A 27,065-nucleotide genomic window follows, 5' to 3' on the forward strand; every position below is an offset into this window, starting at 1 on the left:
CTCATATTTTGCTTTCAACCTTTCATAGCCTTAATATTTTAGATGACTTTTTGTAGACAACATATTTTGGGGCTTTTTATTTTTTCAGTGTGAAAAACTTAGTTTTTATGTTTGTGTATTTATTCCATTTACATTAAATGTAATTTTGATATAATTGTGTTTAAATTGACCATGTTTTGAGTTGGTTTCTATATGTCCTGCTTGTTCAGTTTTGGTTTTTTCCCTTTCTCCTTACCTTTTTTGGAATTGATTTGACTGAGTATTGTTTATTATTTCATTTTTCATCCACTTAGTTTGGTACTTATATACTTTTTTGGTTCTCTCATTCATTGCACTAGAGATTATAATTTTAATTCTTCCTAATTTAGTAAATTCGTATTTTTACTATTTTATACTTCCTAAATAATACAGGGAAACTAGAATGACTCCATTTACTCACATCTTACTCATATACTACTTTTTTTATACATTACTTGCTCTTTTTTGGGCTTCTTAAAATAGAATATCTTAAACCATTGGTTTTAAGCTTTTCTTGTTTTATATCAGCATATAAAGCTATAAATTCTCTCTACAAGCTGCTTTAGCTCTGTCCCACAAATTTTGTTATGTTGAATTTTTATCATTTGATTCAAGATATTTTATTTTTCTTGTGATTTCATCCTTGATTTGTGGGTTATATAGAAATGTGCCAGTTAATTTCTGACTGTTGATTTTCAAACTAACTTTTATTATTAGCATTACTGTCATAATTATTATTACTGATTTTTAATCACATTTCATTGTTGTCAGAGAACATATTTATAATTTCAGTTCTTTTAAACTTATCAAGACTTGTTTTATGGCTCAATATATGGCCTTTCTTGGTAAGTGTTTTATGCATACTTGAAAAGAATGTGTGTTCTGCTATTGTTGGATGTAGTGTTTATTGATATCAGTTAAGTGGTAGTGGTTGACAGTGTTGTTCAAGATTTCTGTATCATTTTTTTCTATATAATTATGCTTGATTTCCTAAGAGATGAGTGTTGAAGTTATCAACTATAATTATGAATGTTTATATCCTCTTTCAGTTCTGTCATTTTTTGCTTCATATACTTTGAGCCTTTGTTATTAGTTGCGTATACATTTAGGATTATTATATTTTCTTGATGATTTAGCTTTTATGTATCATCATGAAATATTCTCCCCACCTCTAATAATTCCTTGTCCTGAAGTCTCTTGTCTGCTATTACTTATCTATACCACCTTTTTTATGATTAGTGTTTTCATGATACAACTTTTTCCATCCTTGTGCTTTTCATCTGTGGTTTTAAATATGGTGTTTCTTATGGACAGCTTATAATTGGATCTTGCTCCACCCCCTTCCCTCAGTGTGCCTTTTCTACAATTTCCTTTTTTTTTTTTTCATCAGTGTGTTCAGACCATTTATACTTTATGAAATTACTATTGTTGTTATGAAATTATTGATGTGGTTTTGTTTTGGCACTCAGCTTTTTATTTTCCTGAAAATTTTATTTTGCCTTTATGTTCGAAGCATGTTTCTGCTGGAGAAAAACTTGTATGTTTTAGGGTTTTACCTGAGCACTTTAAAGGTGACATTTTATTTTCACCTGATCTGCATTGTTATTGATAAGAAGTCAGTTTCATTCTTATTATTTTTCTGTGTGTGATGTAGTTTCTCTGACTGCTTTTAAGGTGCTTTCTTTATTACTTATTTTTGATGTGCCTTGTGGTTTTTGCTTTTCTTGCTCGGGGTTCATTGAATTTCTTGGTTTGGTATTTTCCATGAAATTCAGAAAGTTTTTGGCAATTATTTCTTCAAATTTTTTTCTTTCCTCTCCTGATTTTCTGGAACTATGTTTGTACATATAGTCCATATACCAAGATACTGTTCCACAGGCCACTGTGTCTCTCTTGTTTGTTTTTAGACATTAAGACATTTTTATTCCTGTGTACTTTATTGTGGATAGTTTGTTATGTTTTCATTTTCTTTTTTCCATTAAGCCCATCTAGTCATATTTTTTATTTCAGATGTTTTTCAGAAATTCCATTTGATTCTCTCTTATATTATTCTGTGCTTCTCTTATGTTCATTTATTTCTTTTACAAAGCCTGCTGTCATTTTAGTAGCTGTCCTTTTCAGGATACCTGTCCTTTTTTCTCTCTTTGCGTTTAAGTTTTTCTCTTTGTCATTGCTTTTCAGGAATTTTATTATGAAGTTCCTTCTACACATTTCTGTTTTCTTTCTTGGAGTTTGGCGTGCTTCTTAAATCTATAGGTTGACATCTTTTACTTATCTTAGAAATTTTCTGTTCTACCTCTTCAAAAAATTTTTCTGCCCTTTCTCTCCTTCCTCAGGAACTCCAATTATTTTTATGTTAGAACTTTTCACTATATGCTCTTTGTCTTGCATATTCTTTTTCCTGTTCTTTTGTCTCTATGCTTCCAACTTGATGTTTTTTCTGCTCTCTTTCAATTCACTAATTCTTGAATCAAATCTAATCAGTTGTTAAATCTATCCATTGAGTTCTTATTTTCTGTTCTAGAATTTCTGTTTAGTTCTTATAGTTTTCATTTATTTGCCCAAAACTTCATTATCATTTATTTCTTTATTATCCATGATCATTTTAAATTTCATGTCTGATGTCTTTATTATTTGAATTCTTTATGGCCCTTTTGTCTTGATTATTGAAAATTGCGTTTTTCTTTATATATCTTTTTTTATTGTTACCAAACAATTTTTATCATGAGTTTTTCTTTGCAGTGGATCCTTTTGGTGGTAGACCTTTTCTCAGACTAGTGACTTTAAATGTAAAAGAACCTTAATTCTAAAAAATAAAGTACGATTATTTTGACATATACATAACCAGGTTTAGAAATAAAAAATGAACAAATGCCCATGTGCTTCCTTATGAGTACAAAAGTTACAAAAGATAATGCAGTTAAATGGCATAGACAGATGCACTGAAGTTCAGTTTGTATAGACATATCAGTATAAAAGCATTTGTTTCTTAGCCTGGAAAAGAACATTAAACAGTGGATTTTTACTTGTCTCCTTTCTCATATGGATCAAAAAACATTTTGTAGATAAGGAATACTTGAAGATAACTTAAATATCTGAATTACCAATTTGGGAATACCTAACTTCACCACCACTTGCTGTTTGATTTTTTTTTTTCTAGTTGTAGATTTACTCAGTAGGTATCCAGCTATATCTCAATAGTGTCTGTAAATAAGAATACTGTGATTATGTGCAGTTTACTAAACAGGTTTAATGATTATCATAATTTTCAAGTACTGATGAGCATAAACTATTTGTAGATATTTTTTCATAGCTGTAAGTGATCTGAAAATATCTATGATTCACATTGTTGAAGATGTCACAACTACTGCTAATATAACTGTGGTTTGTTGTCTAACATTAACATTCATAGTTGAAGAAAATGCTAAGGAAATGCTAAATTTTAGTTAACAGTTAATGAACATAAAGATGTCCTTTTCCCCTCCATTGATATATTCCCTAATTTGTTTAACGACCTTTTAGGGATCTGTGGACCCCAGGCTAATAACCCCTGGTCCAAATGGTACCTTGTTATATAAGTACCTTAACTATAAAAAATCAAGCATTTATGTCAAAGAATTAAATGCATAGACTATGATATATACATGAACTAAAGTAAAAATATTATAGTTCTATAGTATGTGTAACCATTTTTAAAGTAATGGAATAGTTGTTTCAAATTGTCAAAATTAAATATAATTATTTCTCATTATAGTTTTGGAAAGACATTGTTGATGATAATGAAGTACGTGACCTCATTTCTGACAGAAACAAGTCTCATGGTAAGTCAGTGAGGAAAAGTTTTAAATAACTTTGAACTATCAATAGTAATAAATGAAATATTAATAAGTAAAATATGTATTTTCTATTATAGAAAGTACATCAGGAGAATGGATCTGGGAACCTTTATTTCATCCACCTCGAAAGCTGGGCATTAATGATATTGAAGGACAACGGGTACTTCAGATTGCAGTGATTTTGCGAAATCTTTCTTTTGAGGAGGGCAATGTTAAGCTCTTGGCAGCTAATCGTACCTGTCTTCGTTTCCTATTACTTTCTGCACATAGTCATTTTATTTCTCTAAGGCAATTAGGCCTTGACACATTAGGAAATATTGCAGCTGAGGTAAGCATGTGACAGTAACCTAAAACAGTTTTTATAGTTAGTGACAATATTTACTTTAAAATTTTAGGATATGGCATTATTATATTTGCCATATTTACAGAATATTCAATGCTTACATGCAATTTTTGCCTAAAGTGATTATAGAATTGTCACATACTTTTGTGGAAGAAAATAAATATTTGAAATGATGCTTCAAATTTAGTAATGGCTATGCTCACAGTAATTACATGCTTAAAAGTTATACAACATTATTCTGTTCGTTTTTATTAAATGTGAAATATACAGCACTGGAAGAAGCCTATCTCAGTAATAGTGTCCTTTCTTTTTCTAGCTTTTATTGGACCCTGTTGATTTCAAAACTACTCATCTGATGTTTCATACTGTTACAAAATGCCTAATGTCAAGGGATAGATTTTTGAAGATGAGGGGTAAGTGCTCATTTAAGTTTCTCCCTGTCTAAAGTGTACAAACTTTTTATCATCTGTTAAAAAATAAATACATGTTTTTGTGTGTATGTTTTTTAGGCATGGAAATTTTGGGAAATCTTTGCAAAGCAGAAGATAATGGTGTTTTGATTTGTGAATATGTTGATCAGGACTCATACAGAGAGATCATTTGTCATCTCACTTTACCTGATGTGCTGCTTGTAATCTCAACACTTGAGGTGCTATATATGCTCACAGAAATGGGAGATGTAGCTTGCACAAAAATTGCAAAAGTAGAAAAGAGCATAGGTAAGACTAAAAACTAAAGAAACATTTAAGTTATTTTCTTTATTAAGAAAAAAATACTTAATGTGGTGCAATACAAAAATCACAATTGATATTTGGAGCTTACTATTTATTTTGAGGAGTCATCACCCTTTCACAAACATTTGTTTGTATTATTCTTTCTGCCTGTTTTAGATGACCAAGAAACTTCTATCATATAGAGTCCACGATGTATGTGACTGTTAGTAATCTCTGTTCCTTCTCTTTATTACTATATATGAAATTTGAAATCAACAAAACTGCTATACCTGACTTTCTGGAGAGCACGTCTTTCTGTTTCAGATGGTCCACTACTACTGCTAAGCCACTAAAACTGAGTAAAACAAGCTTTCTTTTTGTTCCTAGAAGTTGCCAGTAGTGGTACTATGTTAACATTTTATTCAGTGATTCAAGTGATTTCTTTCAAATAAACACTAAAATCAGTGTCAATAAAGGTTTGGACTAAATAGAGTTATTATTGAGAAATTAAGATGTCGGTTTCCATATTAGTAGTTCCTGAATCTAGCTATACATCAGAATCATTTGGAAAGCTTTTTAAAAAGAAAAATACCTAACCCCTACTCCAGAGCTACTAAATCAGTCTTCAGAGATTGAACCTAAAAATCTTTTTTAAAGATCCACAGATAATCCTGATGTACAGTGATTCGTAGACTGCCATTTGAGAACTAGTATTCTGTACAGCATATGTTTTAAGTGATGTGATTGTTGTATAATATTATTGATTGATAACTTTGGTTTTAATTTATTTTAGACATGTTAGTGTGCCTGGTGTCTATGGACATTCAGATGTTTGGACCTGATGCACTAGCTGCAGTAAAACTCGTTGAACATCCAAGTTCTAGTCATCAAGTTTTATCTGAAATTAGAACACAAGCTGTAGAGCAAGTTCAAACGCAGATCCATGTAGCATCTGCTCCAGGTTAGTGTTTTTACATATTCTTTTTCAGTATGGTTAGTGGTATGTAAGATTTAATACTAAGGATAAATTTAAATATGTATTACAGGGAACTGATATTTTATAGTAGAGTAGGCTAAAGGAAAACTTGAGTATGTTACTTTAATTTCTTAGATATTATACATTCCAGGAGCAGCAGGATCAAGGAGAGCACAGAGGAATTAAACTATAATAGAGAAATGAAGTTGAGCAGGATTTAAAGAAGTGTGAGGGATTAGATTCACAACTAGGAGAGCGATAAGAAGTGCCCCAAATGGGTTTCTTATTTGTGATTTTGGTCATTGGAAATTGATGTACCAGGAATAGGTTAATCATATGTTACGTTATAATTTCCTCAGGTGGTCATCAGAATACATAAGTATAATACCCCCTAATACTCCTGAATGTTGGACCAAACACACAGAATCAGAGCCTAGGATCAGTCACATGTACATACATACATAAACACATATACAAGTATGTATATCTGCACTTTGCACCCTTCTTAGAGTCCTTTGGATCAATTCTGTTTAACTCAAATATCTTTAATCAGAACTCAGGTCTGTCTAATAACCAGCACTCTCTTCAGTCCTTGGACTTCTGTCTCCTCACTGAGTCATTATTTTGATATTTTAGCAATCTCAGTCTTTTGTAGAGTGCTCTCTCTGCCTTCATTTGTCCTAACAAAAACAATCCATCTTTTACCTCACCTGTTCCCCCACCTCTCACTGTTCCCAAGACACTTCTCTTTCCTTGTACTTTTTTTTTTTTTAATGGAGGATGCTTGTTTTTTCAGTTGATCTTACCTCTCACTTTGCAGGTAACATGGAAGCTGTGTGGCATGAATTTCTTCAACTTGTTAATCCTTTACTTACAAACTTATTGTCATCTGAATTTCATTCTCCTTCAACTTACCCTTGTCTAAGGAAGAGACGTTAACTTCTTCTGAATCAGTGCTCTGAATATCAGTCTTTCTCATTTTCTCATTCCTATGTCTTAAATATCTCTTTGTTTACCTGCTTCTTCTTTTCAACCTAGAAATACATTCAGATCTTTCTCAACCTCCCACACTACCCTTAAAACAAAAATCTCATTATCCTTAATCTTTAACTACCACATCTATTTAATCACCAAATCTTGTTTGAGTCTTCCTAAATAATCTGGCCTCTTCAATTGCCAGTGCTTATGACGCAGTTCAAACTCTCTTTGTATCTCTCCAGCTATCTTGTTCTTTCATTTAATCATGGTTCCAATCTCTCTTCTACTCTAATTCATAGAATCAAAATTTTATACTCTTAATGGAAAGTTTGTAATGTATCACATGTTTCATTGATTTCCATTATGTTCTTCTCAAGTATATGGTATTGTTATGTCATGTATGCATTTAACTTACTTGAATTCAATTAACAGAGCTGGACAAATAATCAAAGGCATGAAAAAATAGTTTTGACTACTGATCTACCCAATGAGCTTTCGCCCACAGGCAACAGATGTTAAACAGCCAGTGCATATTGGGGAATCAGTGGTCAGAATATTAATAGTTTCTCAACCTTGAAACAGAAATAAAACAGTTCATATTACCAGTTAATTAAGTGAGTGGTAGAGTATGTTCTTATCCTCAGAGAAGAAACTGAAAATTAAATTAATTGAGGGCCATAGAGAAACAGTATCCAACAAGAGGAATTAAGAAATTATTAGTGATACACTGAATTATAATGGGCCATTTGAAGAATATTCAAGAATATTTTTGATGAAAGCTACTGTGTTTTGCCTTGTCACTGACCAGTGACCTTAACAGATGAACTCACTGCCAACGTAAGATTTAGTCCTCATTTGACAAATGGACAAAATTAAATATTGAGAGTTTGTGGCTTGCTCAAAAATGTAGTACTCATTGATAGAAATGGGAATAGGTCTCTAAGGACCTAAAAAAAAAAAAGGTTCATTTTTGATCTGATGAGCACTTTATTACTTGCTCATTATAAATGATAGCTTTTTGATTATTTGATTATGTTACCATTTATACTTTGGCTTTTCCCCATAATTTGTTTAATACTGTTTTCTTAGGGAATGGTCATCTTCAAATTTTTTGCTTGCTTCGTCTCATCACTGTGAAAACTTATGTGATCTTTCACCCATTTTTTGACTTAACATCTAAATTTGTTCATAATAATTTAAATAATTGCAAATATGTTTTTTGTGTGTATTAAATTGACATTTTAAAAGTGAAACACTTTCTATATCCGGTGGAATCTTGATACTTAACCATCATCCATTTAAAAAAATACATAAACTCTTAATATCAGAAATTTTGTAATACCCCTTTCTCCTTAAATTCATATCCATCACCCTATCAATACTTCTCAACTATAAATGTAGACATTTTAATTTAATTTTTTAAAATTTTCTGTTACTTTATAAAACTTTAAAATTATATTTTATCACTACCAGTTTTAGTAATATATAGTACAACAAACAAAAGTAAATACATTACAGATTTTTATAAGTAATTATTAAATAAAAAGCACAATTGGTAGTACATCTCTTAATGAGGTGAACAAGATTTTTTTCCCTAGTTCTCTGGAAAGTATGAGTCCATTGTGTCTCTGAATGAATATTGTTTATTGCTAGAATGAAAATGAGTTCAGTATCAACTGTATCTCTGTTTTTCCTTTTTATAGATGTAAGTTGGAAACCTAGGTCATGCCAATAAATAGCTGAAGATAGAACTAACAATTCTTTGAAATTCTTCAGAATTATCGAAAAATTATTAAAATTAAGATCTGACAACTTTAATTCTCCAATGATTTTGTTGAGATCAAAGAATTAACAATACTTGACTCACAAAAGTACATATTTGTTGCTTAGTATTAGAGACATTGTTTATTGAAAATATATCAAAAAGATATTGACAAGATATGACTATAAATTATACTTGTTATTTTTACTTAGATGCATCTTGTTTAATCTAATATATTCAAGAAGCACAGTGGTTCTCAGCTTCTGTGTGCATCAGAATCACCCGGTGGGCTTTAGCACTGATATCTATCTAGGCTCCAATACCCTGAGTTTTTTATTCAGAATGAGAATTTTCATTTCTAACAAGTCCTATGAGATGCTGATGCTGCAGGTCAGTAGACTAGACTTTGAGAACCACTAGTATAGGAAAATTGAAATATTGTTCATTTCAAGACCAATACAGTGTTTTTTGATAAAGTACTTTTATCATGTGCTTTGAATACATTTTTGTCAAAACCTTGATTTGGCACTGCAGATTGACCTCATTTGATAATGGAATATGTCTGGCATATAACCTACCTGATAAAGGTAGTCTTTATTATCAAAAGTATCTTGCTAAATCAGCCTTACTTTCTATTACTCAGAAAAAATATTTCTCAATCCAAGAAATTATGTCTTCCCCCATTTCTTACTTCAGAATTCTATGACAGTTGAAAGTTGCCATGACATTGTCATCTGAATGAACTAAGATGCCACCACTTTTAGTATTTTTTAAAAATAGTCCCAATCTTTTACTTACACAAGATTCTGCTTCAGAAGTAATGCAATCTTTGTAGGTTGAGGGTTGGATAAGGGAAGGACATTAGCAAAAATTGTCATCACTCTATACTATATCTAAATTCAGAACACACCAAAGAGCCAAAATACCCAATTTCTAATGCCCTATGTTGCCCCTGACTATAATATATAAAATGCTGGTATGGACAGGAAGCCCTACTCTAAGACCTTGGTAAAGGAGGCTTTGGAGACACTAATGTTTCTAATTCTCCCGTTGATGTTCCAGAGGTTTTTAAATAGTAGTAGTACTACTACTAGTAGTAATAGCAACTAACATTTATACAGTGCTTTACTATATGCCAGGCATTGTTTTAAGTGGCTCACGCATAAACTCCTCTAATCCTCATGAGCTATGATGTTAATGTACTATTACTTTTCCCCATTCTATAGACAGAGAGGTTAAGTAACTTGCCCGTAGTTACACAGCTAGTGCTGAAACTCTAGAGCCAGCCTTTCTGGCTCCAGAGTCATACATTTAACCATAATCCTGCAATGCTATTAAGGATGAGTGAAAGTTAAGACTTTCTGTTCCAAACTGGGATAAGAACAATTATGAAACAGAAGGTGATGTGCTCAGGCAAAGCAGTTTTAGGAAAGACTATATATAAAAGTTGAGTATCTGGAAACTGATTCCTTGTAAAGGTGAGGTGCCTTTGTGTCCTTTGGAAGGTCTTTGGGTATCCTGAAGAAAATACTTCTCAATTTGTAGCCACCTTTATACTAATTATATGTTTCTGGTTTATATTCTTAATTTAATTGTGACTGCATCATTCTTCTTAATGTTTGTAAAGTTGCTCATAATCTCATCATAATTTTTAATGTTTCGTGCAATTGACTGTTAATTGATTCAGGAGATTTCAGCCTGAGTAGGGTATACTCCTGTAGTACAATTGATAAAGAAAAGGGAGATTTCTACATAGGTTCAGGTCCTGCAAAGATATTTTATGTAATGGTGTTATCAAGTTAGGAGGAGGAGAAAAAAAGATAAGCTGGGGTTGCACCAGGAAAATAATTTTGGTTTTAATTATGTTCTGTTAAGAAGCAACATATCACAGTATGGCCTCTGAAACGTGACAGGCCTGGATTCAAATCCAGCACTCCTGAATGAAGGCTTTCCAGCTGCACCAGCTCTGCTGTCTGCATCATGTGTTCCTTTGTGAACGTAATCTCTGAGCTTTAATTTTTTCATCTGCAAAAGGAGGATAATTAAATTTAGACCTATATATAAGATTAAAACAAATAAAGTAAATGGCTTAATGCAGAGTAAATGTTCATGAAGTGACTGCTATTAGCTGTTATCCCAATGAAAGCCTGGGACCTCATTGAACAAAAGATTAGAATTGCGTCAGCTCATTCACAGATTTGTGCTGTGGACCTCCACTAGTTCCAATAATTTAGAAATGCATTTGTTCTGTGTGAGGATTCTGAGGTTTTGTTAAAAATATCACCTGAAAAAAAGTGGGTACATATATAAGTTTAAAAACTATAAAAGCATGCTGATTCAATGGTGAAATAGTATAATTTTAAATTTTAACTATAAATATGTAAGATTCTTATAATTTATCATAAGTTTATATTATCTTATATTTTTCATGTTTTCATTAATTCCTTTGTATATAGCTTTTTGTTCATCTTATCCCAGAAATTTTGTGTATTCTACTTATAGAGTTAACATTTATCTTTCAAATTCAGAAGTGGAGTTATTTGAGATACAATCTACTTCTGTAACTAAAGTGAGAGGCGCTTATTTACTGGTATATTGAGCTGTGTGACCTTGGGCTAGTTGTTTTAATCACTCTGTGTCTCAGTTTCCATATCTATACCCATATTACCAAAGAATTAAGAAAGATAATGTATGTTAAGTATTTAACCCAGTGTCTGATCCGTGGGAAAAATAGAGTTTATATTAGCTATATAATCCATGTATTATTATTTTAATGATTATGAGGTTAAAAAAAATAGTTCATATGAAGCATCTAAGATAGTGCCTGGTATAATATGTGTTCCATTATAAATTTCTTTCTCAAATTTGTATATTTTCATTATGTTTATACACCTTTTTAAAAGGTATTCATTGTGAATAATAATTGGTTCAGTATCCATGAACTAAATATGGCATCTATATAGTGACTACATTTTTTTAAATGATGTAGCTAATATATTTTTTTCTTTAGCTTCCAGAGCAGTTGTAGCACAGCATGTTGCTCCACCTCCAGGAATAGTGGAAATAGATAGTGAGAAGTTTGCTTGTCAGTGGTAAGTGGTTTATTTCTATTAAGGCTTTATCCTTGGGAAGAATAAAGCAAAAGAGAAAAGGAAAATGTATTACAACGGTCATCCAGAATGTTTTATTCTGTTTTTCTATTTAGTTAGAATAGAATATCATTTATACAAAGAAATGACAATATAAAACCACTTCACCTGTATTGTAGAATAATTTGAAGGAAAAATATCAGAATCTTCAGAATTAAAATAGTCTTTGATTACAGTGCATAATTTCTTTTCAGGGTAAAATTTGTGTTAAAAAATTATCTTTGACTTTGTAGAAAATGAGGTTTGTCAGATTATAGAATTTTTTTTCTTAATGTTTTATTAAAACTAAATTGGACTGATTTTAAGAAAATGAAACCAGGTTTTATTGTTAAATGTTCCTTCTTTTTCATCAAAAGCAAAACTTCTTATTCATTGCTAGTTATTTTTTCCTGTTTGTGAGTAGTGAGGGGAAACTAATCAAATGATAAACTAGGCAGTTTGTCTATATTGAAATAAGCAACTTGGAAATAATATTTTCTTGAGAAGACTGAATAGTTATATCTTAGCCACTTTCTGAAAAAAATAAATGTAGGTTTGGTTCGATTTCATTTTGTCTTGGTTAGTTGCCTCTATGTTATTTATGAATTTCAACTTAAATTCTTTAGAAGATTAACAGATTGAAATATAAGAAGATCGCTTTCTAGTGATGTATTACTTTTTAAAACTTTCTTTTCTTGATCCCTTTTCTCCTATTCTCTTAATATTATTTGTCTCCCATTCCATGCTTCTGTCACTCTGTGTTCCATATTTTTGGTGCTTTCATATCTTTGTTCCTATGACAATTTTTTCTAGACTGTTTCACTTTGCTTAAATCAGATTTATAGTTTTAAATTTCGCTAATTATTTGCTTTTTCCTTACGTTCTATATTGTTACACCTTGACCCTTTATACTTCATGAATCTCTTCCGATAATATTTGGAAATGTTTATCTTCAACATTGAACCAAAAAAAGTTTTTTGTATCAAAAGAAAGTTTGAAAACTCAGTACTCAAAGGAATTATAAAAGTTGGAAAATGTATGTACCACATCCACTGTAAAATGTGTGTGTGCTAGGAATAGATTTGGTCTTATAAATTGCAGTTGCTCACTTAGGCCAGTTCTAGGGGGAGAGGAGGAGAGACTCGTTTTACAATTAGTTATCATAATTATTATTTCATGCAGTTTATAAAGAAACAACTGTAAGTTGGCTTGTTATGTATATAGTGAGTCCCAGAAAGTCCTATAAGGATAACTAGGCTTCCGATCCTAACTTATAGATAAAAGTCACTTTATGAAAATGACAAACTAAAGTTTGAATTAGTTTGTACAGGATTAAGAATAGAAGTCTGAAATAGGGAATGGGTGTGTGCAGCATGGTAAGTATCATTGTTTTAGGGAGTAGTTGAAAGCTTAAGTTCTTTTCTGAAGGAATTTGATCCAAGAGCCAACAAAATTTAACTTTAGTTCAGTTTTCTTCCATTTTCCACATGTCCAATAGCTCATCATTGGGAACTTCTGTTATATTTTGATTATTACAAGACAGGAACCTGAGTAGATATTTACTGAATAAAACTATTTGTTGTAGAATATTTGTTTCCAGCAGACCAACGCTGCTCTCACTGGGATGTTAACATAATTTTTATTTTGTTGTTAATGATTTTTTACACTAAAATAAGTATGATTGAGTAGTTAATCTCTTTACTTGATTTTGTCTGTCTAAAACTTAGCATGTATTTTTGCTAATAACATATTGAAACAGTGAAATTTGGTTAATAGGCATAATTATTAGTCTTAAAACACTGCCTTCAAATGGGTTTAGCATACTTAAATATAGACTTTCCTATAGTATATTGCATAATGCCATTTATTTTTCTCTTTTAGGCTAAATGCTCATTTCGAAGTAAATCCAGATTGTTCTGTCTCTCGAGCAGAAATGTATTCCGAGTACCTCTCAACTTGCAGTAAATTAGCTCGTGGTGGAATCCTAACATCAACTGGATTTTATAAATGTCTTAGGTAGGATACATAGTTCTTAACTTTAAATAAAATTAATTTACATCACTGACAACACCTCTTGTTCTTGAGAAAATACTATTTAGTTTCAGACATCCCCATTACTTGAAATTTTATATGGTTAGGTTGCAGTATAGTAGAAGTTTAAATACAAGGGAATTTTGGACATCACATCTGGTGTTTGTGTTTGAACATTTTGAGGTTTATCAAAGAAAGAGAAGGAAGAAATTAGTTTCCTTTTTCTTTCCTACCTACTTTTGTATGTTAAAGACATGACTTTTGCCCTTTTTAATCTTGAATAGTCTATAACTAACACTTTCTTCAAATATCCAGGGTCTTTGACATTTTTCAAAGCTCATAAAGTAGGCATTGCCTAGGTGAAGCTTTTTTGTTAATTATATATGCAGTAGAATTGTTTAAAACCCAACCATGTTGATAATGACTTTAAAAATTAGAGAATTGATCTTTTGTATTTCTTTCTTTGCTTCCCACCCTTGTAGAATATAATTATATGAATCATACTGGTTCATACATAAGTAGCAGTAAATATACTGCTGCTGTTCATGTAAACGTTGTTAGAAGTTAGTGTTTTTCCTAGTGTGCTCGTTATCCAAACTGAGTATGTGTGTACTTTACAGAACGGTCTTTCCAAATCATACAGTGAAGAGAGTGGAGGATTCCAGTAACAACGGGCAGGCGCATATTCATGTAGTAGGAGTAAAACGGAGGGCTATACCACTTCCTATTCAGATGTACTATCAGCAGCAACCAGTTTCTACTCCAGTCGTTCGTGTTGATTCTGTTCCTGATGTGTCTCCAAGTCCTTCTCCTGCAGGTATTAACTTTTATTGTTTTAAATATTACTAAGTTAATAATGTGTATAATATACATTTAAAGTAAATGTATATTATATACATTTAAAATGTATAACTTTTCCTTGTTTTTCCAGTAGACTTTTCTTGCTTGTTCTGTTATTTAATCATGATGCAAAGTTGTTAGATATTAATTTCTTAAAATGATTTTCTCTTGTATTAAGTAAAATAGTCCCTACATTCAGCTTTTCAGTCATTTTATTATGAATTTTGACTTTTCCCTTATATTTTCAGGAATGCCTCATGGACCACAAACTGTAGGAAGCCATTTTCAGAGGACTCCTGTCACCAACCAATCTTCAAATTTGACTGCAACACAAATGTCTTTTCCAGTACAAGGTGTTCATACTGTGGCACAGACTGTTTCAAGAATTCCACCAAATCCTTCAGTTCATACCCACCAGCAGCAAAATGCGCCGGTGACTGTCATTCAAAATAAAGCTCCGATTCCTTGTGAAGTCGTTAAGGCTACAGTAATCCAGAATTCTATACCCCAGACAGCGGTTCCTGTTAGTATTGCTGTGGGAGGAGGAGCTGCACAGAGTTCTGTGGTTCAAAATCATAGTACAGGGCCACAACCTGTTACAGTTGTCAATTCCCAGACATTGCTTCACCACCCATCTGTAATTCCACAACAGTCTCCATTACACACAGTGGTACCGGGACAGATACCTTCTGGCACTCCTGTTACAGTAATTCAACAAGCTGTTCCACAGAGTCATATATTTGGCAGAGTACAGAGCATACCAGCATGTACTTCTACAGTTTCACAGGGTCAACAGTTAATCACCACATCGCCCCAGCCTGTGCAAACTTCATCTCAACAAACATCAGCTGGTAGCCAGCCACAAGACACTGTTATCATAGCACCCCCACAGTATGTAACAACTTCTGCATCCAATATTGTCTCAGCAACTTCAGTACAGAATTTTCAGGTAGCTACAGGACAAATGGTTACCATTGCTGGTGTCCCAAGTCCACAACCCTCAAGAGTAGGGTTTCAAAACATTGCACCAAAACCTCTCCCTTCTCAGCAAGTGTCATCAACGGTGGTACAACAGCCTATTCAACAACCACAGCAGCCAACCCAACAAAGTGTAGTGATTGTAAGCCAGCCAGCTCAACAAGGTCAAACTTATGCACCAGCCATTCACCAAATTGTTCTTGCTAATCCAGCAGCTCTTCCAGCTGGTCAGACAGTTCAGCTAACTGGACAACCAAACATAACTCCATCTTCCTCACCATCACCTGTCCCAGCTTCTAATAACCAAGTCCCTACTGCCATGTCATCTTCCACCCCTCAATCACAGGGACCACCTCCTACTGTCAGTCAAATGCTATCTGTGAAAAGGCAGCAACAGCAGCAGCATTCACCAGCACCCCCACCACAACAGGTACAAGTACAAGTTCAGCAGCCACAACAAGTACAGATGCAAGTTCAACCACAGCAAACAAATACTGGAGTTGGTCAGCCTGCTTCTAGTGAGTCGAGTCTGATAAAACAGTTGCTGCTTCCAAAGCGTGGTCCTTCAACTCCAGGGGGTAAGCTGATTCTCCCAGCTCCACAGATTCCTCCCCCTAATAATGCAAGAGCTCCTAGCCCTCAGGTGGTGTACCAGGTGGCAAACAACCAAGCAGCAGGCTTTGGAGTGCAGGGGCAAACTCCAGCACAGCAGTTACTGGTTGGGCAGCAAAACGTTCAGTTGGTCCAAAGTGCAATGCCACCCACAGGGGGAGTGCAAACCGTGCCCATCTCGAACTTACAGATACTGCCAGGCCCACTGATCTCAAATAGCCCAGCAACCATTTTCCAAGGGACTTCTGGCAACCAGGTAACCATAACAGTTGTGCCAAATACAAGTTTTGCAACTGCAACTGTGAGTCAGGGAAATGCAACTCAGCTCATTGCTCCAGCAGGAATTACCATGAGCGGGACCCAGGCAGGAGTTGGGCTTCAGGTGCAAACGCTTCCAGCCACTCAAGCATCTCCAGCTGGACAATCATCTTGTACTACTGCTACTCCCCCATTCAAAGGTGATAAAATAATTTGCCAAAAGGAGGAGGAAGCAAAAGAAGCAACAGGTTTACATGTTCATGAACGTAAAATTGAAGTCATGGAGAACCCGTCCTGCCGACGAGGTACCACGAACACCAGCAATGGGGATACAAAGGAAAATGAAATGCAGGTGGGAAGTCTTTTAAACGGGAGAAAGTACAGTGACTCAAGTCTACCTCCTTCAAACTCAGGGAAAATTCAAAGTGAGGCTAACCAGTGCTCACTAATCAGTAATGGGCCATCGTTAGAATTAAGTGAGAATGGAGCATCTGGAAAACAGAACTCGGAACAAATGGACGTGCAGGATATCAAAAGTGATTTGAGAAAACCTCTAGTTAATGGAATCTGTGATTTTGATAAAGGAGATGGTTCTCATTTAAGCAAAAACATTCCAAATCACAAAACTTCCAATCATGTAGGAAATGGTGAGATATCTCCAGTGGAACCACAGGGGACTTTAGATGCCACTCAGCAAGATACTGCCAAAGGTGATCAACTAGAAAGAATTTCTAATGGACCTATATTAACTTTGGGTGGTTCACCATCTGCGAGCAGTATACAGGAGGCTTCAAATGTGGCAACCCAGCAATTTAGTGGTACTGATTTGCCTAATGGACCTCTAGCTTCAAGTTTGAATTCAGATGTGCCTCAGCAACGCCCAAGTGTAGTTGTCTCACCACATTCTACAACCTCTGTTATACAGGGGCATCAAATCATAGCAGTTCCCCACTCAGGATCAAGAGTGTCCCATTCTCCTGCCCTATCATCTGACGTTCGGTCTACAAATGGCACAGCAGAATGCAAAACTGTAAAGAGGCCAGCAGAGGATAATGACAGGGAAACAGCCACAGGAATTCCAAATAAAGTAGGCGTTAGAATTGTTACAATCAGTGACCCCAACAATGCTGGCTGCAGTGCAACAATGGTTGCCGTGCCAGCGGGAGCAGATCCAAGCACTGTAGCTAAAGTAGCAATAGAGAGTGCTGTTCAGCAAAAGCAGCAGCATCAACCGTCATACATACAGAATGTGGTCCCCCAGGTAAGTCGTCCTATCGCATTGCACTTAAAGAAGTTCTGATTTGGAAATACGGTTTTAGGGGGAAATGTACTGTTTATCTATGTCTCACCTTGAGGTTAATCGTGCCAGCCTACCAATGTACTCAAGCTTTTGTGCTCTTTTATTTTTCTGTTTTTTGTAATGTTAAACAGTTTTCAATTGTTAACTTTAGCACATGGTTTAAAACCCTATTTTGTTATAGAACTAAATTAGTGACTTTGTAGACCCAAAATAGAGAAGCACTTGTAATCTAAAATTTTTTGGAGAATTCTTGAAATGTAACTTAGTCTCATTTGGAGTTTGCGGTGAGGGGGATGTTACTAAGAGCTCTCCAAAAGGGAATTTCTGTATTTAATTTTGACATGAGGGGTTTTCATAGTACTTTTGTAAAAACGATGAATCCCGTAAGAATTTTATGAAGTGTGTTCTTGTTATATTTATGTATTGAATTAGTAGCCTTTATTCTTTAAAAAGTACAATTTTCATTTCAATTTGTTTCAGCTATTCTGATATTATTATTAATTTTGTGTTTCTTACTCCTTTGCTCTACTGTCATGTTTCTACTATTCCCTTTTTAGTACTTACTAGTCCTTCTGCATGACTTTGTAAATAAATGTGTTTTCTATGATCAGTGCTACTGTATTGAAGGTCCAGTCAGTCTGTAGAGATTTTAAGGACAGCCGTGTATGTTATTTCCACTGAAACTAGGGGTTCACTTAACAATTGTTTCTCACCTATTTCCTGGATTACTTCTCCTTCACTCTATCTTTCTTAATTACTACATGGCCAGAACCTTCTGTGACAATTGCCAACTCTGCTAGCACTCTCCTGGCTTGGGTTTCTTCTCTGTCCTTTTGGTAATGATAGCAGATCTATAGCCACTGTTGGTATTTGTTCCAAATCTAGGTGTGGGAAAAGAGGAGGCAGCTAATGGAAGATGACAGAACAAAGACACCCCTTGCTTCAGAACAGTTCGTGCACTAATATACATATTTGTTCATGTGAATGGATAAAACCGAACAGTGCTGCTTGGGGGGCATAATGAGATTGTAATTCATATGTTAGTATTGCTTAGATATATTTCATGGTACCTAAATTGGTTGAATATTTTTTAGTGAATGTTATGTACATGATAATAATTAATATTCAGTTTGGGTGGAAAATACTAAATCATTTTTACTCACACTTTTACAAGGTGAGTTTTTCATTTAAACAAAAAATGTTGAAGAGTACAATGTATAGCATATAGTTAACATTCAGTTAGTTGGGTTTTTATTTTTTTTCTTATATTTAATAATTTCCCAATTCATCTTGATTACGTGCCTTTTTTTTCCTCTTACGTTCTTTTATAATCCTAAATAGTTAAATAGACCAAGCCAAATTAGAGAAAAACTCCCATTACTGAGGAATTGTTTCATCAACCCTTATTTTTTGTATCTTTAATCTTCCATTGTGCTTATATTACATGATGATCACTAAGTAACAAAAACAAACAATAATACTAGCTAATACTAGGACCTGTGCTAGGAACTTTGCACTAAAACATTTTCTCATTTAATTCTCACAACTCTATTAGGTAAAAATTTTAATTATATTTTAGAGATGGGGCTCCAAGATGCTAAATAATTTGCCCAAGGTCACCAATATGTTCACCCTATACTGATCACCACCAATATAGTAGTGCCAGAACTGAAACCTGGGTGTATGTCTGAAACCAAAATTCATGCTCTTAACCATTTCTCCAGTATTCTAAAATGTTCCTTTGCAAGTTTCTAGAAAGCCCTTTTATATCTAAAATACTGATTACTTGAAGTATCATGTTAATAGGATGTGAGTACCACTAAATGATAATTGTAGTACAGTAATGCTACAATTCTTTACTTAATATATTGGACATACATACATTGAATTCAGACCACAAAGTTAATCCATTTGATTCCTAATCTGAAAAATGGGCACTAAATTTCCATATGTTCTTCCTAAGAATATAGTTTATTTAAAATAGTTACATTCATTATTTCTAAAATTGGTATTTGGTTGGCATGTAGAAATTTAAAACTTTGCAAGGAAAAAGATGTAGCATACATGGTGTCTATGAGAATGAGAATCAAAAACCAAGATTCTTCTGTATAGGGCTTAGCACACTCAGCGCCTACTACATTTAATAGTTAGGCACTCAATAATGGTGCAGATATGGTGTATCTTCCTATGTAGGATAAAGTACCTGTAAAGGCTAAAAAATGATCAGTTGTTCAAGATAGCATCATAAGTTTCCTTTAAAGGGCAGACTGTTGGGCATTCTTAAGAGACTGATAGTAGAAAACCATTTCCATTGTTGCCAAAATTCTTTAAATTTCTTTATATGCTCTTTTTTTAATGGCCAATTTTACTTTTTTTAATAATTTTTTTATTTTTCAATTACAGTTGACATACTATTGTATTAGTTTCAGGTGTACAACAGTGATCAGATATTTATATAACTTATGAAGTAATCACTCCAATAAATCTAGAACCCATACATAGTTATTACAATATTACTGACTATATCCCCTATGCTGTACTTTACATCCCCATGCCCATTTGTAACTACCAGTTTTATTTCTTCATCCTTTCCCCTTTTTCACCCATCCCCCAACCCTCTCCCACCTGGCAATCATGAAAATGTTTTCTGTATCTTTGAGTTTGTTTCTCTTTTGTTTGTCCACTTATTTTGTTTTTTAAACTCCACATATAAGTGAAATCATATGGTATTTCTCTTTCTCTGTCAGACTTACTTCACTTAGCATAATACTTTCTAGGTCCATCCATGTTGTTGCAGATAACAAGATTTCATTCTTTTTTATGGCAGACTAGTAGTCTGTTGAGTATGTGTACCACTTCTTTATTCATATATTGACAGATACTTAAATTGCTTCCATATCTTCACTATTATAAATAAAGCTGCAATAAGCACTTGGATGCCTATGTCTTTTCAAATTAGTGGTTTGGTTTCTTTGGCTACATACCCAGAAATGGAATTTGCTGGGTCCTGTTTTTCTTGTTATAGCCTTTGTTTTAAAGTTTATTTTGTCTGGTATAAGTATTGCTACTCCAGTTTTTTTTTTTTGTTGCTGTTGTTTTTTTCCATGAAATATCTTTTTCTACCCCTTTTACTTTCAGTCTCCATGGGTCTTTCGATCTGAAGTGAGTCTGTTGTAGTTAGCATATGTAATGGTGTTTGTTGTCTTATCCATGCAGCCACACTATGTCTTTTAATTGGAACATTTAATCCATTTACATTTAAAGTTATTGTTGATAGATAGGTAGTTACTGCCATTTTATTATTCATATTTTATACCCTTTTTCCCTTCTAAAAGAAGTCCCTTTAATACTTCTTGTAATACTGGTTTGATGGTGAAGAACTCCTTTAGATTTTTCTTGTCTGAGAAGCTCTTTATCTGTCCTTCTTTGCTAAATGATAGCTTTGCAGAATAGAGTAATCTTAGTTGTAGGTCCTTGCTTTTTGTCACTTTGAATATTTCATGCCAGTACTTTCTGGCATGCAAAGTTTCTGTTGAGAAATCTGTTGACAGTCTTATGGGAGTTTCCTTGTAGGTAATAAAGTGCTTTTCTTTTGCTGCTTTTGAGATTCTCTGTCTTTAAGCTTTGGCATTTTAATTATGATGTTTCTTGGCATGGGCTTCTTTGGGTTCATCTTATTTGGGGCTCTCTGTGCTCCCTGGGCTTGTATGCCTGTTTCCTTTGCCAGGTTAGGGAAGTTTTCCATCATTATTTCTTCAAAGAGGTTTTCAATTCCTTGCTCTCTTCTCCTTCTGGTACTCCTGTGATGCTTGATGTTGTCCCAGAGGCCCCTTAAACTACCCTCATTTTTTGGATTTTTTTTTTCTGCCCTGATTGGGTGTTTTCTGCTCCCTTATATATACCAAATCGCTGCTTTGTCTAATCTGTTGATTCCCTCTAATTAATGTATTCTTCATTTCAGTTACTGTATTCTTCATTTCTGACTGGTTCCTTTTTATGTTTTCTATCTCTTTTTATGTTTCCTATCTCTTTGTTGAAGTTCTCCCTGAGATCATTGAGCATCCTTATAACTGGTGTTTTGAAACCTGCATCTGGTAGATTGCTTGTCTCCATTTTGTTTAGTTCTTTTTCTGGAGTTTTGTTCTTTTATTTGATCAAAATAAAATAATTTTGGCTGCCTCCCTGTGTTTGTTTCTATGTATTAAGTAGAGCTTCTATGTCTCCCAGTCTTGGTAGAGTGGCGTTGTGTAGTAGTTGTCCTTTGGGGCCCAGTAGTGCAGTCTTCCTGGTCACCTGAGCTGGGTACTACTGGTGTGGCCTTTGTGTGGGCCCTCCTGTTGGAGTTGAGCTTTGGTTGCTGTTGGCACATCAGTGGGGGCGGAATTGACCCTCAGGCTGATTGGTTGTGAGGACCTGCTGTGACTAAAGTGGAGGAGCTGTTGTGCAGGGGCTGACCCTACGGAGCAGAATTCTCTTTAGTGGGACTCTGGTGCCTGCCTAGTCTGCCATTTGGGTATGTCATTTGTGGAGGTGGTTGTGTCGTACTTTGGTGTGGTCCTAAGCTGGTCACTGGGTATATTTGTTCTGGGGCCTCTTGGGAGGGGCTCTGGTGCAGGCCAAGGTCAGCTGCTGCCTGTGCCCTGCTCTGGCTAGTTGGTATGAGTTACAAAGTGATCTGCACGTGGTTGCCATTTTGTACTGGGCTTAGAGGTGCATGGGAGAGACTCATCTGGGAATTGAGGCTAGTGCCGGGTTTGGGGCTACTAGCAGGAAGTACAGGGCATGCTGAGGCCAGATGCTGCTTGTTTGGGGTATGTTAACCTTTGAAAGATTTTAGGAAAGTCTGAAGCATGAGCCAAGACAGGCTGTTTGTATGGAAAAGACACTGGAAGCAGCTTGGGTGGGGCAGGGTCTCAGGGAATTACTAGGGTGGGGTGACTCAGCTATGTCACCAGCCTGAGTCTGCACACCAGGAGTGGGAAGGGCTCAACAAAAAACAGCTGGCACCTGCCAGCACTTCTGTCTGGTAGAAAGCCCCAAAGCCATACAATACAGTCCCTCCCTATATGTCCCTGGTGCCTTTTGAGCTGCTGGCCTAGCACTGGAACTCAGAGTGAGTCTGTCAGTGAGTAAGTCCATGCATGCCCAGGCCCTTTAAGACAAATGCATGGGACTCCAGCCACCCTCTGTCTCACTCAACCCCAATCTCCTCTGGTTTTCACATCCAGAAGTTATGGGGACTTCTCTTCTCAGCACTGGAACCCTGGGTTGAGGAGCCTAGTGTGTGGCTGTGACCCCTTGCTCCTCAGTGGAGACTTCCACAGTTGACATATCCCTCCCAATATTTAACTGCTGCACATGGTTGTGGGATCAGCTGGTTTTGCACCTCTGCCCCTCCTACCAGTTTCAACATGGCTACTTCTGTATAGCTTTAGTTATAGGACTTCTATTCAGCTAGACTTCAGGTGGTTCTCAATGATAGTTTTTCTGTAGTTTAGTTGTAATTTTGATGTGTCTGTGGGAGGAGGTGAGCACAGTGTTTACCTACTCCACCATTTTGACCAGAAGCACCAATCTGAATTTCTTTATACAGTCATAAAGTTTCATTTTAGACCTTGGTTTAACACCATTTTACATTTGAATTGGTACTTTCAAGGGGTAGATAAAATAGAGGATTTTAAATGTGATTTTTTTTCAGCCAAACCTTGTTATTCCCACCATTTCAAGGGGTCTGGGGATGTTAAGGAGACACCTGGACCCCGAGAAGGGACTTCCAGGCTTGCAGAATGCTCAGTGGTGGAAAGACTGCAGGGAAATAGCCCTGCTGAGAATGGCCAACAGGTATTCCTTTGTAATACCATTGTTATTTCATTCTTTTCTCAATTTTGTTCCTTCTCACGCCCATTAATCAGCTGTATTAATTTCATTACAGAAAAAAAAATAGCAACAAATAAAGAAGAAACATACAAATGTAAATGATATAACCATAGATTTTGTATTTAAGTAGTATTTAGCTGGGTAGTGTATGTAAATACAAATAAATTATACCTACTTCAAGGCAAATTTCTTTATTTGTAATTGCTTATTTTCATTCTGTTACATTTGCAAGTATGCAACATATAGCATACTATTTCTAAAAGCCCTACCCTCTTCCACTATTTATGAATTGATATCTTCTGGAGATATAAAACTTTATTGGCATATAAAGACATAAAAATGAATGAAAAATGAAACAAATTTTAGTTATGAATACATACCTAAAGACTTGTCTTTTTTAGGAGCATGTGAAACACATGTTGAACATACGCATATCTATTAATCCCATGGTCTGATGACATACCACATTCTTGTATATAAAATAAGGATGTACCTATATAAGGTATTTTACAGAACACATGCTGCTCCTCAGTTGTTTGTCGTTCACAAATGAATCGTTCCTGATATGATGCTGTGTGACAGTGTTAATATTGGTATCTTCCTGCTCCCTTCCTTTCTTTGTGTACTAAACTTCTGTGTGTTTTCCCCAAGAATGTAATTTATTTAAAAGAGCTACATTCTTGATTTCTAAAATTGGTATTTGGTTGGCATATAGAAATTTGAGCTTAAAAAGTTACTCAATCCATCAGCAAGCAGATGTGTAGCCTTAGTCATAACCATAGATGATCATTTTAGCAAGAGCCACAGAATATCATTTCAGCGTTTTTTTAAGAGTACTTGTGCCCAGATTTATAGACTAGTAGCACACTGTAATAAATAAGATAGGCATTACAACTAAACATAATTTTTTGTTTCTATTTAAGTGTGTTCTTACAAGAGAAGCTTGGAATGTACTAATTATGTAGATTTATATTTAGAGGGAAAAAAACTTGGTGGTTTAAAAAAATAATGAGTGTTAGAGCAGAAAGAGCCTTAGATATTAATCTTCTCCAAAACCCTCAATTTTAAGAGTCAAAGTAACTTTCCCACACACACAAAGATCTTCTCTTTTCCAGTAATTTCTATTATTATCTTAATTCTGTTCTCTAAAATCTGTATTCATAGACTAAGTATAATGTCTTTTACATGACATTCAGAGTAAATCTAATCCTTGTTCCTTACAAGTGTTTGAAAGTTTCTTCTTACTTCCCTCTACTTTAGAATGCACTTTCCCAGTTACTTTAGTTAGACCTTCGGTGTCATGGTATCTGGTTTATTCATCATCATATCTACCTTAACCAGTTCCATTTTATAAGTGGCTTTCAAAATGTGTAGCTAGAATTGAACACAGTATTTCATTACTACTTAGTAAAACATTTATTTTGAGGAGAATAGATTATGACTATTGTTTTTCTAACACAGATTGAAATGTTCAAGTTTTAGAATAAATTTAAGTTTATTCTAAGGTTTTTAAATTTTAATATTAATTTAAAAAATCTTCTAAGGATTTAAAAGCCTCAAAGCTCAAGTTTTATATCAGAAAATATTATTAATCTAGAATTTTCAACCATAATTTACTCTTGAAAAGGTGATGCAGGAAAGCAAAATAATAATTTCTTATTTTAATAAAAAGAGCACTATCTGCCAAAAGTAAAACTGCTACATTAACTAACATTTTTAGTTAATTTTACATACAAAAGAAATCACAGAATTGTTTCATATCCTTTGTGTAATTTTACTGTTCTGGTCACTCATTATGGGAATTGTGCCTTTTCTGCCTTGATTAAAAAGAACTATAATATTAAAAATTTGCTCTATCTCAATAGAGTAGAGCAGTGATATAGAATATTCCTCAAGAGTGATCATTCAGTGACTTTGAAATCTACTTTTACATTTACAGTTCAATTAGGGTTATAGCTTTGACATCCTAAAATAAATGTATTTTGCATTCTCATGTAAAAGACATACTTCTCAAAACATAATGAATTTAAATGTTGCTTTGAAAAACATGCAGTATGATATAAACAACCTATTTAAAAATTAGATTTGTTAAAAGAATGTGTAATTTTTTAATACAGGAGGAAACCTAAAATTATTAACTCCTATGGTCAAAGAAAATATGAGTGTTGAAATTTCTCATTTGGTATGTTTTGTAATTACTTAATTCTTTTTGTTTCATTGATACATTTAGCTTTACTTAATTCTTTTTCTGTTTCTTTACTTTTTATTTTGAAAATTTTTTAAACATACACAAAAGTAGACTCGATAAGTTCCCCATGTATTTATCCATCACCTAGCTTCAAATATTATCACCATTTTGCTTGTCTATAATAGTTTCATCTGTTCACCACCACCATAATTTTTTTCTAAAATACTTTAAAGCAAATCCCAAATATTATTTAATTTTACCAAGAAATCTTCAGTATATATTTCTCTAGTAGTTAAGAACTTTTAAATATATATCTCCACAATACCAAGTCACACCTAACAAAAATAGTAATTTCTTAATATTATCTGCCATCCAGTTCATGTTTAGTGTTCCCTAGGTGTCTTAAAAACTGTTTCGTTTTGTTTTTTTAAACAACTTGTTCGAATTAGGATCCACAAGATTTCTACACGTTGCATTTGGCTAGTATGTCTTTTATTTATTCTTAATTTTAACAGCTTGGATTAACTTCAGTCATCCATGCCATATCTCTTACTTGGGGATTAAAACACCTATGTTTCTGTTATTAAATTTTATGTGACACCAGTAGGAGTTCCACAATTTAAAAAAAAGGATAAAGATTTGTTAGTACTTATCAAAATAAATATAAGCTTAATTTACGTATATATGACAAGATAATAAAATACCTAAAATAAAATATTAATAGTGTAGAGAATCAAAAGTTTCATTCTCAGAGAATATGATACCTCTGACAAATTTACCCTTTAATTAAAATTTTGAGATATTTGTAACTTGTCACTCTTCAGAATTTGTATTTGTCTGTAACTGGTCCTCTTGGTAACTCCCACTTATTAGAATTTCCAGGATTTTTAATGTAATATTTTCATTTCAAGGAAATAGTTTGGCTGTTTTTTTTTAATATAAATAGACTGATTCTGATGCTGTCAGCCCTTCCTTTCTCTCTGATCCTCTTTTTTTTTTTCTGTCTGCTGTTCTTACCATCAGTTTTTATGCCTGTATGAATTTGAAGGTGAATAATTGTCAGATTCATGTTTCCAGCATTAACTTCAATTGGTAGACATTTGTAGTTATTTATCTGTCACTGTCCCAGAGTGAATTCATCATCTTTCCTCCAAAATTTGGTTTCCCTTCTGGACTTCTCTACTAGCATAATGATAATATAATAATTGCCATTTATTGATAATATAG

The 27,065-nt window shown here is 34.0% G+C and overlaps 1 protein-coding gene across 1 annotated transcript in view; it reads left to right on the plus strand.

Annotated features, from left to right (window-relative positions):
• Positions 1 to 27,065, plus strand: part of ARID2 (AT-rich interaction domain 2) — a 164,960-nt gene that overhangs the window by 102,977 nt on the left and 34,918 nt on the right. The window contains exons 5-13 of the mRNA XM_019653085.1: positions 3,773 to 3,839; positions 3,932 to 4,182; positions 4,514 to 4,610; positions 4,707 to 4,916; positions 5,704 to 5,871; positions 11,637 to 11,718; positions 13,636 to 13,770; positions 14,406 to 14,602; positions 14,874 to 17,734. Of these exons, the coding sequence (XP_019508630.1) occupies positions 3,773 to 3,839; positions 3,932 to 4,182; positions 4,514 to 4,610; positions 4,707 to 4,916; positions 5,704 to 5,871; positions 11,637 to 11,718; positions 13,636 to 13,770; positions 14,406 to 14,602; positions 14,874 to 17,734 (4,068 nt within the window). The remainder of the gene's footprint in view (positions 1 to 3,772; positions 3,840 to 3,931; positions 4,183 to 4,513; positions 4,611 to 4,706; positions 4,917 to 5,703; positions 5,872 to 11,636; positions 11,719 to 13,635; positions 13,771 to 14,405; positions 14,603 to 14,873; positions 17,735 to 27,065) is intronic.

The sequence above is a fragment of the Hipposideros armiger genome, unplaced genomic scaffold (genome assembly GCF_001890085.2).
Source record: "Hipposideros armiger isolate ML-2016 unplaced genomic scaffold, ASM189008v1 scaffold_194, whole genome shotgun sequence".
Taxonomy (NCBI): Eukaryota; Metazoa; Chordata; class Mammalia; order Chiroptera; family Hipposideridae; genus Hipposideros; species Hipposideros armiger.